Source organism: Stylophora pistillata, chromosome 1, assembly GCF_964205215.1.
Source record: "Stylophora pistillata chromosome 1, jaStyPist1.2, whole genome shotgun sequence".
Taxonomy (NCBI): domain Eukaryota; kingdom Metazoa; phylum Cnidaria; class Anthozoa; order Scleractinia; family Pocilloporidae; genus Stylophora; species Stylophora pistillata.
The window spans coordinates 40,216,613-40,236,612 of record NC_142519.1 but is presented as its reverse complement, the minus strand read 5'-3'; the positions used below and the strand labels follow the sequence as shown (position 1 = coordinate 40,236,612).

The following is a 20,000-nucleotide window of genomic DNA, read 5'->3' as shown; positions in this document are numbered from 1 at the left end:
TGTATGATTTTTTTTGGAATGAAACACTTTTTTCCAGTTCTTCTTTGAAGTTTTCTTTGACTCCTTTTTTTGGAAGTTTTTATACCTAACTTTTCTAAGTCAAAATTTAGCGAAAATTTACGAACTCCCATTCCATTGTTTCAGTGTGAATGTTGGCACACTCTTCTGCAAACATAAACCCTTTAGACCCAAGAGTGACCTGTATCTAATTTCTCCTTACAACATCATTCCCGAATCACACATCAAGGTCAGGAGATATATGGAAATGATCACCAAGTAAAGAAGCTCTTGATTGCTACACAAATTCTCCCTGCCAGCACCACAGGAAATGTATCGAGACAATAAGCAGTTAAGCAATTTCATAGCAATGGCATAACACCAGTTAACCTCCAATAATGAAGTTTCGTACTTAGTCTTTCAGTCGTAAAAAACCTATTTCCAATTTATCCACGGTAACATTATTTATTATTAAAAGACTAGTGTAGTGTTTTGCAAGGGTTTCCAGCCCTTCTGTCTGCCGACTCATGCTTCTATCTCGCGTTCAGACTTTCCTATTTCATCAGACAACCGTCAGAATCTGTTTGGTGTATTGGACATGTATGGTTTTTTAACTGATAATCTAATTCGAGAGGGAAATTTTTCGGGAGACTAGTTAAAGTACTAATTAACAATTGGTGCATGCTTTAGCGTGCACTATCGAGTTATGGAGCACGCGGGAAGTATGGAGAGCACGAAAGAAGCGTAAGAGTTGCCCGAGGCGATAGCCGAGGGCAACTCTAGCTTCTTGAGTGCTCTCCAAACTTCCCACGTGCTCCATAACTCGATAGTGCACAGCTGAAAGCATGAACCAATTGTTTTAGAACATAGCCGGTAGAATTGTGCATCAAATCCGACGGGAAAAATGGACAACAATATCAGTTGAAGCGAAACGTGACGGCGCTGATGCCGGGTCTCTTTTTCCTTTGTTTTTCTCTTTTTCTGCCTCATTTAAGAACTCTAACCCAAGGGAAAAGGTCGAAACATTGTCTTCGTTTTCGGACTAGTAGGCCGAGTTTCTGTTTGTATCCATTATTGTCGCGAAATATATTATTTTTCCCGCGCTAACAATCGGCCGCTCGCGCGAAAAAAAATTTCTGGCGAAGCGATTTGCTGACGCTGTCAGCTTGCACTATCGGGATTTTGAGCACGCTTACAATTATTGAATTTGATTGCGCGGTTCTGCTAGCTATGTTCTAACAACCTATAACCTGAAAAAGAAATTACTAAAAGACTAACTCCAATTATTTGTACCTAGGGCGGAATGGAAGATTTTTGAAACTCCACGGGGAAAGTCAGAAGCGAAACTGAGCCGGGAATTAAGACTGACACTTGGAGACCACAGAGCACGATCTTCCTTTAAAATTTAAGGAGAGACAAAAAAGCTTGTTGATGGGATCTTTATATTCTACTCGTACTCCTACTATCGTTTCTCTCTTTGAACCTCAGCCTTTCTTTAGGGGGTTCACTTCCCGTATGGTCTGTTGATCATTCAACGGACAAATCTGATTCAAATCGTTTTGAACAGCCCTTCAACAACTGAAATGTTTTCCAAGTTACCTTTCAGCTATGAGATTGTGTTTAAACTATTGAACTCCATGATGGTTCAATTATTAGATAACAAAAAAAAAATGAGAGATGAAATATTATTAATTTCTTTTTAATTAGGTACTAAATGGCCTGACAATAACTTAAAGAACATTTAACACTTCTAAAAACATCCTCACTTGGGTTACACTTTTGTAATAATTTTTCCTTTCATTTTTGTTCAAGCTCCAACAAAATTAACTTAAGTCATGCATTAACAGCAAATGTGAGTAAATAAATGAGGCAGATGAACATGCATTATCTGACCTGTGCACTTAATACATATGTGCGGTGGAGTAAATACGATTAGTGGCTTAGCATTGTCATAACAAAGAAGCCACCTAGTAAATAATACACTAGGACTTAAGTCAATAAATAATAAGTAAGACATGCAACTGGATGCTGAGTTAATAGTTAAGTCATGTTTGTAAGTACTTGTAAACTTAATAATATTGGAATAAGATAAGTTGCGGAAACTTCTGACAACACGAGCGGCGCAATATGACCGTAAGCATGCTTTCACGAGATCTTATTCCGCATACCAAATTCCCTCCCTTTCGGACACCCTGGACGATCAAACAGTGCCGAACAAACATCACGAGTGCGAGTTAGTTACTTTGATTTTTTTTCGATCATTTTTTCTGAAAATGTTCTTGGTTAAGTAAATGAACTATTTCCATGACACAACAGTATGTAATCTTTCTACTTCTATTGCAATAATTAGAACTAAAAGGACTTGATAAGTCAGTGCTACCCGTTACAAACGTGTGTCCAGCACCATATCATCTTCTTCGTCTTGCTCTGTTGAATAAAAGCAACCAATTATCAAGACACTTCAGTTATACATTGTTACCTTAAAAAAAATAACAATAAGTTTTGGAATAACGAAGAAGTTTTTCTTCCACCCAACGTGATGAACGAAAAATTAATTCCCCAAAACTTTAGAAATTAGCGGAAACGGAGGCCGGGTAAAACATACCTTCGTCCATAATCTGCTCGTGTCGTGGTGATTCATCTTCCATAGACTCTTCACCCCGATGTTGGGAGTCCTCGTTATCTCGTTTTGACTGCTGTTTTTTGTCCTGCAGTTGAACTTGATTTACTTCCTCAGACACTGCTCTTGGTTTCTCTTGTTCAATTTCTACCTGTTTTGGACCTTTGTGGTCCTTTTCTCGCCATTCTTGATTAGAATCAACTTGCTGATTTTCGGTTTCTTCGTGTTTCTCTTCTTGCTCTTGTTCATCTTGCTCATTTTCTTCTTGTTGCTGTTCACTTTCTTTTTTATTTCTTTTCGACTTCTCGTCGTTTTTAGAATCAACCTCTGGCCCATGGTCGACTTTCAGTTCTTTTTCCTCTTCTTTCCAAGTGCGCTTCTGTTTGGATTCTTGGCCTTCCCCTTTTGGCTCTTCTTCAACAGTTTCATCTTGCTCACGCTCAGGTTTTTCATGTTCTTCTTTCAGCTCTTGGTCTACTGGCTGCTGTTTACTAACTTCTTTGTTTCCCTTCAAATGACCACGTCCAACTTCCAGCTTTGTGCTAGATTCTTTGCGCTCATCGTTTGGTGCTTCGTCTCGTTTTGATTCAACTTGCTCCTGTTTACTGGTTTCGTCTTGGCCCTGTTTTGGTTCTTCGTCTTGTTCTCGTTCAGTTTGCTGCTGTTCAGTAGGTTCGTCTTGGCCTTGTTTTGGTTCTTCGTCTTGTTCTCTTTTAACTTGCTGCTGTCCAGTAAGTTCGTCTTGGCCTTGTTTTGGTTCTTCGTCTTGTTCAGGCTCAACTTGCCGTGGCTCAGTGGGTTCCTCGTTTTCTTCGCCTGACCCTGCATGTTGTTCCCTCTCTACCCGTTCTTCCTGCAACTCGTCCTCACTATCAACAGCGCTCCCCATTTCTTCTAGATTTTGTACTGTGTTCGATAAAGAAAACACAAAAAGAGAATAAGATTACAAAGTGCTCTCTCTCGTGGCTTTAGTTCGCTCGATCGCCAGATTTGTTGAATAAGCCGCGTTGTGCTTTTTGCATTTGGTAACCGTATCGTGTAACTTCTCCATCCTTAGTCATTTGCGCGCGTCCCGCTTTTGATCTTTCCGAATATCTCTTTTCTCTTTAAGAGTGAATGTTACCAATGGTCACACCTTTGGTGGCAACAGCTGAAAAATAAATTTCGCCCATATTTAAAAGTTAGGTAGGTCTCAATGAGAAATAAATCACTGCATACTCCGTTTGGCTGAATATCGACTTATTTTCGAGAAAATCGATAATAACTGAGTTCCGCCAAAATGCCGCTTTTGAAGCTCAAAATTTCACACGAGTCTTGGAGAGTCGCGCCACGAATTGAAAACAGTCACTTGGACCAGTGAAAAGTACCAAATCTTGAAAAACAACATTCAATATAGGTTGACGGCAATTTGAACAATTCTTGATAGTTTATTTACACAATCTAATTGAATTTATCCGATCATCTTCTAGCTAGATCAAAAATAGGTCAAAGGTAGCCCGTTACTGATTAAACTATGTGCTAAACAAATTCATCGACTGAGAATCTGGCTTTTGGAAGGCGAAATGTAGTTCTGTTCGATCTCCGAAGGAATTTTTGGGGATATGATTCGGCGTGATATGTTGACGATGCCATCAGTTAGCAGAAAATGTACATATCCACACGCAAACACGGTTGTTTCGCATTTTACATCGAAACTACACCTTTTTCAACAGAATATCATCTTACCCTCCCTGTTGATGTATCACAAAAGAGGATTGCAGTCCTGGAAATCTTGCATCGATCGCTCTCAAAGTAGCGATGTAACTTATAAGGATAGTCTCCTCATAATGATTGTTTGAAAGAACTACTCTTTGCCTTGCAAAAGCCAGATTTTTAGTCGATTACTCTGTTTATGTAGTTTTCGTACACTAATTTATTAATTATATTTTTTTTGTAAATAATCTTGAATTGTTATTAAACGAAGTGTGTATCCATGAGCTTTTCTTAAAATTTTACAAGACATTTTCACCCATTTTTTTCCATTTTTAAGCATTTTATCATAATTTTTGTATATGCTTTTAGAGATTATAGTGAATAAAAGTTTTTCTTTTCCACGATGATACATGTAACTTAATAAATAATGATGAAAGGTAGTCATACTAATAAAATTAGATTGTGTCTACAAATAATCAAGAACCTAAATTTAATTGTTGTTTTTCAAGATTTGGTACCTTTCATCGGTCCAAGTGTTTTAAATTGGTAACGCGAGGTTCGTCTAAGATTTTGAGCTTCTAAAGCGGCGTTTCGGCGGAATTCAGTTATTATCGATTTTCTCGAAAATAAATCGATATTCAGCCAAACGAAGTATGCAGTGCTTTGTTTCACTGTAAGGCCCACCTGACTTGAAAAAGTGAGCTGAATCGATGTTTCGGCTGTTGCCACATTTCGAAACTGTTCAATTTTTGGCCACATTTGCCCCTAGGAAAGGATTAAGACACAGGTCAACACTCTGGCCATAATGGCAATTTACAATACAAGCCCGGAAAAATGAATCACAGGAGTAGCGAGAGCGTTTTAAAATAAAGGGCCACTAGCAGAAAGATAATTAGAAGTCAGCAAGCTTATTAACTAGAATCTTTGGCTCATACCAAGGTCTTTACAACACTAGCAGACAAGATAAGTATGTAATCGTGGCTCACCACTATGTAATACAACAACTTCAAACTTAAAAGGAGTGAGGAGAAAAATGACTCATTAGATTCGCCCCACATAGCAATAGGTATAAACAAATCTAAATAAATAAGGAATAAAACCTCCTCTTATGAGGCCGATTTGTTTAAAGCCTACAGAAAAGACGGCGTGCGTTTAGGTTTGTTTTGACACGCGGGGGAGGATATATGGCGGTCAGCCGCTTTCGTCCCGAGTTCTATTTGACGAAATTACAAACAAACAATTTCACAAGACAGTAAATTGTTGAATTCACAATAGAAATGACGAAGCTTGTACACTCACTGAAAATTAGTCAATAATAACCCACTAGGAGCCTGTAATGGCATTCTCTTTGTTAGCTGTCCTCAAGCTCTACTGAGCAAACTTAGCGAAGCTAGCGCTTCCAGTACTGTTATGTGACGTCATATTGGCAGTGATCATTTGACGGCGGCTTATACCAGAGAGCGATAGAGCCACCCCCTCCCTCCTAGGTGATGTAGATAATTACACAAAATATCATTATAAACTCACACTTCATTTACTGGGTGTAATGTAAAGAATTGTACCTTGTGTGGAGTAAAGGCTGACATAGTGTGCTTCAGGGACGTGTCCCAACACAAGTGTCCTGCCTCTGTCAACAGGGCATTGTGGCCGTAAGACAACATCGTGAGAAGCGTTAAGACTGCTGACCACACGAATGCAAGTTTTGTAGCAGTTTGCTGCGGCACATAGAATTACATGGTCACCCCATGCGCCATCTTGCTCCATGTACGTTAAGTATTCAGCCCATGATTGATGCCCATGGACGAAGTGAAACAGATCTGTTCCATTCGTCTGTGAGAAAAGTAAAATAGAGAACGAAACTTGGAGTGTAAAGTTAATGGTACACTGGACCAGGTTGAGTACGTTGGAAGGAGTCATCGAATGAGAAAATAATAGATACTAAACAACAGTAAGAACAGATAATAACATATCAGAGTAATGATCACAAGGATCTGAATTGGATGTAGCAGTCTCAACTCCTGAATTTTCCCTGCGAAACATCGAATATCTAATGTCCACCTTACCCAGAGTCAAGGTTATCCAATTAGGATTGTCCCTTCTAGGGGAGATTCAAGTGCGAAGTACTTTTAAAAAAACCTCGGGTTGGCAGCTTTCTCAACAAGGCAGAGCCCTTTCATTTTATCAAGGAGGTTTGAATTCATCCGTGACACGGACATGGTCTATAAAAAAAGACACTTGAACAAGACAGCGTTTTTTTTACGAGCAATCCAGAAGTATTGAACAATTATTCTCCGAAATAAATGGTGAATAGGGGTGAGTATCTTCCGAGGCAAAGAGGCAAAGTAATTTATCCATTACTTTCACCGACGCTTAGGTAGAAAATAATTTACGTTTATACCAGAAGACGATGAATGGTACTTGCCAATCACTTACCAAGGAGCGCGCGGTGTGATTTATACTAAATGATGATTTCAAGGTATTTATGATTCTTATTATCCCCTACAGGAGGAGTAGTGATGTGTTGACCAGTTGGCCTACATGTGGATCCAACCTTTATGGTGCTCCTAAAGTAACAGTGTTTAACACAGAGTGTAAGACATCCACTTACTAGTTTAGGGTTTTTTCTGAGGTACTGGACCAATATTTGTCTTAATTCGTCATACTTGATTTTGATTCTCTTAGCAATTTCCAGTTGATCTGACAAAGCATAGAACATGCAATTTCCTGATCCTTCATTGTCGACGATTCTAAAGCCCTTGTCTGAAGCAATTTTCTTCAACTCAGTTTTTAGGTCTGTCTTGTCATTGACTTTGCTTGCATCGAGTTGCATCTGCTGAAGCTGAGCAATTAACTCAGCAGAACCTAAGTGAACAAACGGATGGATGAACAGAGGATAAATACCACATGCTCGTGATTTAAGGAGGCCAAAACAGAAGAACTCTTCGTTATAAATACTTTTTGTCTAGGTTTCCACGAGTTCTTAATAATAAGTTTCTTTGATATATAGAGGAACGTTATAGAAAAGGAAGTAAAAAGTAATTCTTAGCCAACTGAGGTACTTCAGGTTGGTTTTCACGTAAATTGGGGTCAAAATGGCAAATATCACTTAGAATAACTAGATAACTCTCCGCAAACTCATCCAGATCAGAAATTCAGAGGAACGAGATTTTGTTTAGACTAGCGTTTGAACACAGCGAGGTGTCCATTTCAGCACGTCTCACTTGTTCTAAACATCATTGAGAGGCAGTCTCTCTAAAGGCGGTAAAGTGCATTTCGGCAACATTCGGCAACATTCCGCTCGGTTCGCGGTTCGGTTGAAGACTTATATCTAAACAAAAGATCTCTTGAAGTAATTACAGCCTTCTTTTCAACGAATTGGGTATAGAGAAACCCCGTAAACAATCGTTATCAGGAGGTGTTGACTATTCTTCCGAGTTATATCACTATTGTGAGAGCGATGCAACAATTTCAGAACTGCAATCCTCCAGTGTGATACAGCAACATGAAGGATGAATGAATATTATGTTGAAAAAACCGTGTGGTGAAATGCGAAACAATCGAGTTTGCGTGTGTATGTATACATTTTCGACTAACTGAAGGCACTGTCAAATCAACGCATTTCATCCAATTTTAAAATTTAATGAAATCGCACTGAAACATTTCCCCAAAAACTCCTTCCAAGATTGAAAAGGACTACACTTCACCTTCCAAAAGCCAGATTTTCAGTGGATAATTTTGTTTAGCACATAGTTAAATAACGGGTTACTCTTGATCTATTTTTAATCAAATTAGATGAAGGTCGGATAAATTCACTTAGTTTGTGTATACAAAACAATTAACAATGACTCAAATTGCTGTCAACATATGTTTTGATGTTGTTTTACAAGACTTGGTACTTTTCATCGTGGCGCGACGTTCCGAGATCCGTCTAAGAAAATTTCAGCTTCTAAAGCGGCATTTGGTGGAATTCAGTTATTATCGATTTTCTCGAAAATAAATTGATATTCAGCCAAACGAAGGATGCAGTTCTTTCTTTCACTGTAAGGCCTACCCAACTTGAGAATATGAGCCGAATCGATTTTTTGGCTGTTGCCACGATATTGCGAAAGTGTGCGATTCTTGGCCACATTTGCTCTTTTTACCTTATCAAAACCATTATTTCTACAATTTTAACTGTCGAAGAAACAAGTAAATTTTATTTTGCTATGCGTCTGTTCAATGATGATATACGGGGCGCAACGGAGTGTCTGTAATGTTCTAAGCCCATTTTTCAGTGAGCAATTTCAGAATAGACCCATGGCAATATGGAATCCATTTGTTTTTGTAATAAAAATAGAAATATTGTCAATGGTGACTTTGTCTATGGATATTTTCTTCTCTAGATCATACCAAGAATCAATTAAATTAGATTCAAACTTACTATACATGTACAACGGAAACTTGCAGTCATTAAAGTGTTTCAAACTATGGATGATTGTAAACTTCAAGCGGAAGGTCAAATTTCTTTTTACACCTTCGTTAGAATATAAAAAATTGGAAAAAAACGTCAGCTGGAACTTTCTCAGCTACATAAATTCCTCATTGTTCTTTGATCATTCTGTTCTGTTCTTGGTTTTTGACTGCCAGATGTTGCATTCTCAAATTTGTTGCAGTCTGTGGATAAGTGAATTGAGTGCGTACCTTCTTTGATAGCTCTCATTTCCATTCCCTGGTCTTTAGCTGGCACAAAATAATAACACAAGCGACAAAAACGTCAGCAACAAACATATTGTTCACTCATGAGGTAGTCATATTTTTCAATGAGACTGAGTCTAACTAAGTGTTAACATGAAATAAACAAGCTTGTTATTAAATATAGATACCTGTCTATTTCTTATTCACTTGACTTATGGGTCAATTTGATTTATAAACACGCGGCATATCTGTTCTTAGAACTATTTTATACGTAGCCTTATTACATGAAACAGAAACAAAAAATGAAAAAACGGGGAATAACACTATACAAAATGACGAAAGATTAGTTAAAATTGTTAAAGGTTACCTTCATTTTGATTTCGGCCGAGTTTTGCTATCAGATAATCCCACAACGGTCGGAGTTTGGCATTGATGACACCTCGAACCTTAATACATCGAAAAAAAAAAAAACAAAAAACACACAGTTGTAATCAGTACACATTGCTTTCTCCCCACTCCCCATATTAAACCTTCGAGTCTTTGATTTCCCCTCGAATGCGAATGAATATAGAAAAGGCAAAATTAAACTTAATCGCCGAAGATATATTTTTCAACCGTTCAAATAATGACCTCGTGTACCTGTGGGGTAGAAAAGGTGTAGAGAATGGGATTGATGGCAGAGTTAACCGGCAGAACAAAGACTGCGATCCAAACTGCCAGGTCACCACGTACACGGAAGGACTTTTCCAGGAGAGACCTCACTCCAATCACCACGATAGGCAACCAGCAGACACAGTCGGTAAGAACGATGAAGAACACTCTTTTGGCGAGCGAGGCCTCCCTCCTCAGATCGGCTGCCCTCTGCTTTGCTTTCATTTTCCTTTCTCTTTCGGTTCCTTGCTTAGCCAGGCGCCGGTTTGATGCGCAGGACTTAAAGATTATCATTGAGTAGGCCACAATGACAAATAACACAAGGGAAAAGTTTAGACCAACAAACATGGCAACAGAGTACTCCCAGCCTGAGGGCTTATCAGCAGAAAGCTGCAATGGGAGACAAACAACTGATCTGCCATAAAAATGATGACCCTTCTGGCGACTACCAAAGTAATCGAAGCCTACCGTGGGAATAAACGCAATTATACCACCAGCAATCCAGATAAAGACGCACAGAAGGTGGGTAACCTTAATTGTAAGAGACTTTCCGCTGTAGGGGTACAGAATATTTTTAAGCCGGTCGGCAGAGAGCAAGCAGATGAGCATCAAGGACACCTCGCTTGACAATACGGAAAGGGAACCTGTCATCTGACATGGCAAACTTGAACGCCAATAATAGTCATGCAAGAAATATTGCCCTGCCCAATTGGCATCCATCACACCTATAATGATCAGGTAGACACCCATCAGTCCATCAGACCCGGCCAAATTTATCAACATGATAGCCTGTATCTTGTTTTTCTCCTTTGTTTCCTTAAACACCAACCGCCACACGATCACAAACACAGCACCAACCAGTGTCATAATTCCTACAACCCAGAGACAAATCCTTGGAGCTCGATCTTTGAACATCCTTTCACAACTTGCAAAGCTGTCGACATAAGCAAAGTCGCAATCCGCGTCCTCCTTCCTCAAATGGCAACACATCAGGTTGGTGTCTACAGTCCTACGGTTTATAAAAAGTTGAAATGGATCACAAAAGTGGAAAAAAAATGGGAACTTTTGATTCGTCACAATATCTGAATTTAAGACGAAGAAAGGGTGATAGTAATACTCTACATGCTGCCTTATTGTATACAGACAAATGAAATTCTTCAGTTAAACATCTCCAGACATCGTGAATATTCTACTGACTTACGTTGTTATCAAATTTTTCATGTTCGAGAAGAAACCATCGGGTAGTTCTCGCATTTGGTTGTAATGGAAGTAACTGCAATTTAAAGGAGACCGATTCAATTTAACACCAATATTTCATAAAGATACTGCTGTTTTAACCCTAAGTATTTTCAAGCTTTTGGATTCTCTTCTTTCCTTTGCTCCACCCAATCCTCGCTTCACCCCAAAAATTCAACTCTTAACACTTCATGAGACTCCCTGGGATTCAAGGGAGAAGGAATGAACGGATGGGTATACCATTGTCAAAGAGCAAATCTGCCTCAGTTTCGTTGATACCCATACAGTTAGGAGCCTAAGTAATGGAAAAAATGGGCATTTTAGAGGACGAGAGCGAAAGTAACCAAGACATCCTTTTCAACATAGTCACACTTAACTTAATAAGAATAATTCGTTACTGAGTACGTAAAACACACTTAATATCTAGAAATATGTATACATACGATATTATTGTAATCTACTTGAGAGGGGACGTTAAATTGAGAGGAAGCCCTCACTTAGTTTTTCCCAAAAGTTTTCCAGTGGTCAGATGTGATTATTTTAAGGAGTATAAAATTCGCGCGTGATTAACGGTATGAACTGCCTAACCTTATTTTAACACTCGTAGAAGTATCTATGGGTAATTCGAATAACGCAATTCTCAACTTGCATGACTCGGCCCATTGGATTACGTGTCCGTGAAGAAGGGGGGGGGGGAACGCTAATCCGAGAACTAAGCACACTGTCTCAATTGAATGTGGAATGAACTCTTGATGAAGTTTAATCACACGTACGCCTTGAATAGTAACAGTTTTTTCAAACTCACAGGAATCGAATACTTGGCGCGATATCTTTGAATTGCTCGTTGCTCACTATGCGGATTTTGTTGAAATAAAAGCTCCTACAAATAAAAATAGAATGAAAGAGCAACTCGTAAATGACAAACATGAAAACATAAATTTAGATTAAAAGAAGAAAGCAGAATGGGTGACTGAGAGTGAGTACGAGTAACACCGAATGACCACGAGTGACCACAAATGACCACTAGTAACCCTGGCTGGTCGTGATTGACCACGAGTTACCACGAGTAACCAGAAGTGACCAAAAGTGACCAAGAGCGACTACGAGTGACCACAAGTGGGTAAGAGTGGCCACGAGTGACCTCAAGTGGGTAAGAGTGACCACGAGTGACCACGAGTAACCCCGCGTGACCGTGATTGACCACAAGTAACCAGGGCCCCGTTGTTCAAAAGACAGGTTAAACTAACGTCTGGTTAGGCCTAACCGGAGGTTAAATTTCCTAACCGTGAGTTTGCTAACTCGCTGTTAACTCGCATTGTTCGAAGCGCGGTTAGAGGACAAGTTAGCTTACCTCGGGTTAAGCGCGTTTAGCCCGCGGTTAGCATCCCATAATAAACTATTCGTACAATGTTGCCATCCTTCGATGGACTGGCATCCTACGATGGACTGGCATCCCATCCAGGGGGGAGAAGAAATACTCCTAGTCGCTTCATGCTACAGAAACCGGAGTTAAGCACCGGCCTATTGGGCCACTAGGCTCGTAAACAGACTTTGCCTTTTTTTACAATGTTGCCATGATGAGCAAGTTGCGAGCTCTGCAAAATGACTTTCTCAGCTATCTCACGCAAAGCTCGAAAACAAAATTTTAGCGCTTCAGAAATTGCTGTTTTGACGGAAAAAGTCGAAGAAAACCTTTCGCTGATACAAAGCAAGTTTACCAACAGTGTCATCAATCAGAAAAAAAATAAAATGTGGAAAAAATCGCTGATGCTGTGCAGTCTGTTAACGCTGTTGGTGTGGCAATGCGGACAACAGCCGAAGCTCGCGAGAGGTGGCGAAACTTGCCGTGGCTGGTAAAACCTGAGGGCAATTAAAACTTGATGGAGCGGTGGTTGGGCATGATTCCGTCGAGTGTTGCGACTGATATCACCGGCAACAAGATTGGTAATAAATGAAATAGACTCTCGTCGAAAGCGGTAACGAGCACGCAGCTCTTCGTCTGTGAAATCGTCCATTTCACGCTGAGTTCCGGCTCTAAATCTCCTATCTCGTGGTCGCCTTCTGCGTAAATCGCAAAACAACAAGTCCGCTATCTTTATTCCTGATTTAACAGGAGTTTAACAGTTTAACCCTGCTCACACGGTGGGTTAAATTTAACCCATCGTTTAACCCGAGGTTAGTGTTAACCTTCCGTTGAACAACGCAACGAACTTCCGCTTAAAATTTAACCCAGGGTTAGGCCGATTTAACCCTGGGCTTAGACTTAACTCTCTTTTGAACAACCGGGCCCAGGTGGTTAAGAGTGAGCACGAGTAACCCCGAGGGAGCGACCACGAATGACCACTACTCTCCATGAGTGACTCCACGTGATCAAGAGCAACTAGCTAGTATGCAGTAATCAAAGGAAGGGAAGGGTGGTGTCTTCTTCCTGCTTCCCGCCACATGAATCTTTTAACCGATTTCAATCACTCGTCACCCTTCTCCGTCAACATTTTGTCTTTGCGTTTTTCCTTTTATGTCGTTTTGTTTTATCTTTTTTTGTCCAATATCAATGGGTTTTTTATGCTATTTATGCCTCGATTTCTTTCCATTAATTTCCGTAGCTTTCTTTCTTCTGTCTTAGCGTTTATGTGGAAACGGGCTCATTACATAACAGTTTTGACAGTTGAGTAGCTCTGAGACCTGCCCTTTGAATCAAGGAGGTGATACATTCTTTGCATATGTCAGTCTCCGGAAATGGTTTATCTAAGGTGAAATCATAGGTCTTTAGATGAAGTCAGCTGATGACAAGGAAATTGTGATGTCACTCAAATTTATGACTACTTTCTTTGATGACGCGTTGTCACTCTTGGTTGTTAGTGGTCACTCGTGTCCATTCGCTGGCGATCTTGGTCACTCGTGTATACTTTTTGACACAACCTACGCAAATGACGGAGATAAAGAAGATGCCGACGAATGCGCTCTCACAAAGACCCCAGTTTTTTAGTGCTTCACTAACGTAGATTAAAAGTGATAACGAGAAACAGAGACTTACATGGACTGCATGTTAGTCAATCCTTTAAAAACTCCAGGCGGCAGGTACTGAATATTGTTTTCATAAACAGCCCTTCAACGACAAAGAAGATAGATCATGATCAGTTAAAGTACAGAAAACTCAAGAAGAAAACTTCCATTGTAGAAAAACTTTTAATGGCTTCATCGACTTTTCCATGTCTTATTACAAAATATCTTTATAATCTATGTGACACTGAAAAGTAGATTGAAAATAGACAAAAACTTCACTGCTGGGGACTAGTTAAAAAATTAGGTGAAGGCAGTCAGCGGTTGCCTTGCTTAATCCGAGTATGAGTACGCGCTGCTTTATGTACGGGAAAGAATTGCTACATCCTCTTAGTAATTGCCTTCTTTTCTGTCATGTGAAATCTTGTCAGTGAGATCCGAGTTAGCAGTTGTTATCCTAGATGTTATAGCAACTTCAAACTCCTGCAACGTTAGACGTGACTCAGGTAACCTCCAATGTGTCTGAGTCTAAGCCTACCAAAGCGCATTAGTTTGAGTAGTTCAACGAAACCTTGAACAAAAGTGGGTGAGGGAATAGGTCTGTTCATCCTTTGTATTACGCCACAGATACAATTTACTCATAATTTAGAGAATTACTTATTCCTCAAGTAACAGGGTAGTTTTTTATGATTGTTTTTGGTTTCTTTCGCAATCGCATGTCCTCTCACAGAAAATTGAAAAGAACCAAATAATAAGGCAGCAGCTGATGAACTTTAATTACAGATGATCAGATATCTCCTGTAAGATTACGAATCATTACAAGTGCGGTTAGGTATAATTTCCGTTCGCCACCTCGTTCAGTTAAATTACTGGGTTTACTTACAGGTCTTTCAATTTGGACAAGCCTTGGAACTGATCCGGTGACAGGGTTACGAGGCTGTTGTTTTCCAGGTATCTACGCGATAAATTAAATATACGACACCCTATGTATCACTATTATATATCACCAATGAAATACCTTGTGACTCTTGTGAGCTTTCGCGCAAAAACGTGATATCTTCACAGCGTGAATATCATGTTATCTTCACACGTGAAAATATTGCCGCTGCCATGGCTACATAAATTGCACCTTCTGCTGCTAAAGCGAAATGGTTTCGTTCTTTATTTCTGTTTATATAATGAATAGAATATTACATGGCCACTTGGAGATACGAAATTTATCTTCTCGTGTTTTAAAAGTTTGAAACTCGAAGAGAAATTTGAATGCCATGTACTATCCTCCATATGTTGCGCTACCTTAAAAACACGATTTCTGATAACTCTTATTTTCTGCGTCTATTTTAAAAGTTACTGCATATTTTTTCGATTAAAATCCTTTAAACAAACTTTTATTAGGTCCCAAGAATAATCGGTAGACTATTTCAAAGCTTCCTTTTGATTAATGCTTATTAAACAACACACGCACTAAACCAGTTTTTATCACAGAGACGAATCACTTACAAAGTCTCTATCACGCAGAGATTTTTGAACTTTGGCAAACGCTGAAGTTTGTTACTGGAGAGAAAGCTTAAAAAAAAGAAACAAAAGAAATTGAAAAATAAGTCAACTGCATTGGTATTTAAGACTCTCGGATAGCTTTTTATTATGTCATAGAAGGGACCTCGTAAATTGACAATTAAACTTAACTGTTTATTTGCAAGGTAATACATCTTAACTGAGTAACCAATCCTTTTGTTCCTAATCTTGAGAATGTGAAAAAAAGGTGCCATTTGTACTTCGGCTGTTTAAATGGTCGTTTGCATATAATGATATGAATTCGCTTCTTCGTATTGGTGCATCGAAACTATGAATTCAAAGTGTTGCTCATATCGCAAATCAATCTTGTGGGAGTTAAACGTAACATTTTAAACCTTCCCCGATCGCTTGGCCAGAAAAAAAATTAAGTGTCCAGTAAAGTGGAGAAAAATACTGAGCGAAGCAGTCGAAATATTTTTTTCTTTTAACTGCTGTTAATGACCAAATCCACTAAAGTTAGCATTATATACCGGGGTGGAGAGGTGCTCCAATCTCTCTCTACCCTGTTCTATAATGAAGCTAGTGAAGCGTATGGGGCAATTTACCTTGATATGTGGATTGAAATAGTCGAACAATTTTAGCATTCTATTTGGAATGGCCACAATGAAAGGTTTTACTGAAACCTCAACAAGAAAAATGCACGGTTTCACTCGCTGTAACAAAATGCCACTTACAGCCTTTTCATCCGAGTAAGGTTGCCAAAAACATCTTCGGGAAGACGCTGAATTTTGTTGTTTGACAAATCCCTTAGAGTATTTATTGAGACATATAGTAAGCTAACATTTAGGAGCATAAATTCTACTTAAAAAATGAGACAGTCCCACTCCTTAACGTATTTTATGTTCTGGACAGGAGCCAAAATCGGCTAGCTGATAGTACAATACTAGTTATTTTTTTAACAAGGCAGGAAATTAAAAGCTTCTTTTTTGTGCCTCTGAAAATATCAAATATGACCAAGAATCTACAATATGTAGCAACTGGACTCAAAGGACATATTTATTCCATGTATAATGCTGACAGACCTTCTGTTAAGACAAAAAGGGCAGGGAGACACTATTGTATTATGACATCTATCACTTAACCACTACTCTACTCTCAATCGGTAATTTCCAAACGAGGCTCAGTTCGAAAAAGGTAGATATAAGTGATATTTTCAACTAATTTTGGACCACCAACTATGAATGTTAATATCTGACCGGTAAACCTTTTTCGAACAAAGAGAAGTCCTACTTACAGTACTTTTAGGCTGGTATTACTGCTTAGTATCCCTCGAGGCAAACTCTGCAACTGATTGTAGGACAGGTCCCTGAAAAAACGTGTTTGGAGAATGAGGTGATTGCCAGTTAGGAAAAAACAAACAAACAAGGATTCAATTAACAAACTCCATTTTCAAGGGGGATGCCTATTATCAAGTTCTTTTCCTGCTATGTCCAACTCTGTCAACTCGATTCTATCTTGGACGACTTTTTTTCTGCCGAAATTGTTATCCGATAGAATTTAGGCAGCTGTGGTTCATTAATCAGCCTCAGTAATCGTTATGTAAATAAAAAATATTACGCTCATACATTAGAAAGAAATACAGAGGGAGATACGTCGATTGTGCAAGTAAAACGATCATACAAACGTTACGTACAGGGTTGTAATATCTCTTGAATGGAAAAAATTGTCGCTTACATTTCTTCCAAGGCTGACAAATCAATAAAAATGTTGCGTGGTAGCTTTTCTAGCTGATTGCCGCTCAATCGCCTACATTGGAAGAACAACAAAATTTCGTTGATTTTGTAAGAATAAATTTTTTAGACAAACAAGACTCTTCTCTAATGCAATTTTTATCGTGAAAAAGTTACAAGTGATAAAAAATGTACGAAAAAACAAAAGAAAGATGATCACAACAAATAAAAAAAAATTTTGACATTGCTTGCATTTATTTTATTTGAAATGTATCCAAATGACTGGCCGAAACAGAACTCAACGCATGTCAAATTCAAACTTTAACAAGACTGTCGTTCAAAAGGTATTCAGCCATAAGGTTGGAGAAGTGTGTACATTGACTTTAAGCCATTGAAAAACGTTAAGAAGAACATTCGTTGTACAGCAATCAGTAAAAGTAACTTGCATTTATCTATCGGATTCTTCCTCGAATATAAAAGGTAGGCGTTTGCAAGAACTCGACCGTGGCTTTCAAACCTTAGGTACGCGTTTTGAGTGGCCAACCATGAGAGAAATTTAGCAGTTTTTAAGTGTCTTCCGTCACGGTCTCTTCTACTTGATACCTCATCATAGTTGAAGTGGCTGCATTCGGGGAGAAATTCAGTGAATTTAAACCCGAATATGTTAGTAAGAATTGGTTTTCTTTGGACGCTGCAAACTTGACGCTGCCAGATTCGTGACCTTTTCCTCTCTCTAATTTACGAATAATACCGTCCCGCCCCGTTTGCATCATGCTGCTTATGATATTTACGCTTGACTGTTGCCTTTTAAAGCAGATTTTGACATTCAAATTTCGGTTCAGTTTGACACTGAGATAGAAAGAACCGGATCATTGCATATTTAGTGGTCTTCGCTGGACAAATCGCTTAAAGAGGTCACCGGATACCATTTTCCTTTAACTGGTGCTGTACACGACCTTGGCTGGAAATCTATGTTCTTACTCTGCAGCCCACTCTGTCTCGTCTTTTTTGGACCATCTAAAAACGACACGAACCCCACACCATTGTCATTTTTGCATAATTGAAATCATCTGTTCCATTTTGTTCTTGAAGGCCACGAAAAACAAAGGACAACAATATAGGCTACTGCACTGAACAAATAAGAGCGTGCGGAGTTTTAGAACTAAAGTTTTCTGCCTTTCATGGTACCTATTCTTCCTCTCCAGGACTTCGCATTTTAGTCAGACGTATGCCCATACAGCAATGGCGGAAGAGTAGACTCTTCATATGATTGCCTTTCGAGTGCAGCCATCGTCCCTGTTAAGAGTCTCTTAAGCTATCTAGCTCGTATTCTCAACCTCTTTTGGGTTTAGAAACTTTCGAGTGATCTGTTAAAATTTCTCTGGCTCGTTTTCCTCGATTTCGCTGTGGATATTTTTTCTTCAAACAACATACATTCGGCTAGGAAGAAGTACTCTTAACTGTGATCGGTTGTTTGTTAACATTCCGGCCATTTTCTTTCTCACACCTTATGTCCAATTTCTGCGAGAGGCGTCATTCGCGGTAGAGCTGATCAGACCCGTATATAATTTCAAGTGCAAAATTAATCAGTATGTTCAATAAATAAAAAAATTGGCAATGAATTGATCATGTCTAAAACCAGAAATAAAAGCATTTGTGGGGAGCGGAGCCTGAAAAGAAGAATTTCGTGGTAAGCAGGGCAATATTGTCTTTATTTAAGGTTATGCAAGAGGTTCCGACACGAGTTCCTTTCCGGGATTACTTCCAAGTAAGTTGTAGAAGAACCCACGCTAGGGTTGATTGGAGTTTAATTTTAGCAACGTCAAATCGAATGAAATCAGTTCTCGCATTTTATGTTGTTTTCTCCGCCTTCAACCGGTCCTGTGATTCAGGATGTCTCAAAAGAAAACAAAGGTCAACAATGACAACTAAGTGATAGATGCATTATGTCTTACACCTCTCAGTGTTAGTCCACAGATCGACTCTTGATTGGAGGTTTCATTTGACGCTGAAGCGCGCCGGGTGCAGCGAATGTGCCAACAGAATATTCGCGTGTTGTAAATGGACTAACTGAAGCGAGGTTTCCATGTTGAAATGTTGCGGGTCATTTCTGTAGTTCAGGTTTTATTATTGTAGGTATAGGTAAAATATTTACCACTTACAGATATCTAAGCTTATCCTGCCCAGCAAACAAGCCTTCAGGTAACTTTTTGATGTTGTTGTTCCCCAGCCACCTGTAAAACACCATACACAATTTTCTTCTTAGCTTGAGTCTGCCGAGCCACATAGTGTTCTGTCACTGAAGGCAAACTTTAGAAATCTACCTATTGTATACCTTCAACATAGAGAATTCTAAGATTATAATCTATTATAAACGTTGAACTTAACATTGATTTTGTAAGTCATCTATTCTGTGTTTTTAACTTCAAATCGCATCTGGTTAAGGTAAATCTTGATGAACTACAGGACATGGAGAAGAAACCTGAGGTGATTTATAAATTTCCTTTGAACAAGGCACCTTCCGAGGAGAAATAATATTGTCGGGCGGGAGGTGTCAACCTCCTGTCTTTACCAATTTGTTCAAGATGATTTATTTTAGCCCTTGTCTTTTTTAAAAATTTAGGTGGTTAATTGGCATTTATTCTCATTTTTAAACAAAAGGCTCGAAACAATTTTGGGAAGGTAGAAAATCAATCTAAGTGAACGGCAGTCAACTGTCGAAAGCTTTAGGGCCAATTACTTACAGATCGATGAAGTTGGAGCGCTTGAATATATCAGAAGGCAGCGTCTCCAGTTTGTTGAAGTCCAGGGTTCTGTGTAGAAAAAGGAAATATTTGCTTGCAAATAGAATTTTTATGCTTCTTCTCCCCGTTGTGTACTTTTTA

The 20,000-nt window shown here is 39.0% G+C and overlaps 1 protein-coding gene, 1 long non-coding RNA gene and 1 pseudogene across 3 annotated transcripts in view; 1 reads left to right on the top strand and 2 right to left on the bottom strand.

The window, feature by feature from the left end:
- LOC148742493 (uncharacterized) overlaps positions 1–20,000 on the bottom strand; it is a 307,714-nt gene that overhangs the window by 102,342 nt on the left and 185,372 nt on the right. The window lies entirely within an intron of this gene.
- LOC111334734 (uncharacterized) overlaps positions 2,381–20,000 on the bottom strand; it is a 178,721-nt gene continuing 161,101 nt past the window's right edge. Inside the window, exons 14-28 of the mRNA XM_088747592.1 lie at positions 19,860–19,928; positions 19,278–19,349; positions 17,120–17,191; positions 16,680–16,751; positions 16,120–16,191; positions 15,371–15,436; positions 14,754–14,825; positions 13,905–13,976; positions 11,676–11,750; positions 10,836–10,907; positions 9,623–10,643; positions 9,351–9,429; positions 8,990–9,028; positions 2,603–3,523; positions 2,381–2,424 (exon numbers count right to left, since the gene is read on the bottom strand). Of these exons, the coding sequence (XP_088603718.1) occupies positions 2,381–2,424; positions 2,603–3,523; positions 8,990–9,028; positions 9,351–9,429; positions 9,623–10,643; positions 10,836–10,907; positions 11,676–11,750; positions 13,905–13,976; positions 14,754–14,825; positions 15,371–15,436; positions 16,120–16,191; positions 16,680–16,751; positions 17,120–17,191; positions 19,278–19,349; positions 19,860–19,928 (2,818 nt within the window). The remainder of the gene's footprint in view (positions 2,425–2,602; positions 3,524–8,989; positions 9,029–9,350; positions 9,430–9,622; positions 10,644–10,835; positions 10,908–11,675; positions 11,751–13,904; positions 13,977–14,753; positions 14,826–15,370; positions 15,437–16,119; positions 16,192–16,679; positions 16,752–17,119; positions 17,192–19,277; positions 19,350–19,859; positions 19,929–20,000) is intronic.
- LOC148742499 (uncharacterized) overlaps positions 19,938–20,000 on the top strand; it is a 5,241-nt pseudogene continuing 5,178 nt past the window's right edge. Inside the window, exon 1 of the transcript XR_015999798.1 lies at positions 19,938–20,000. This exon is cut by the window's right edge and continues 192 nt beyond it. The product of XR_015999798.1 is annotated as an uncharacterized LOC148742499 (transcript).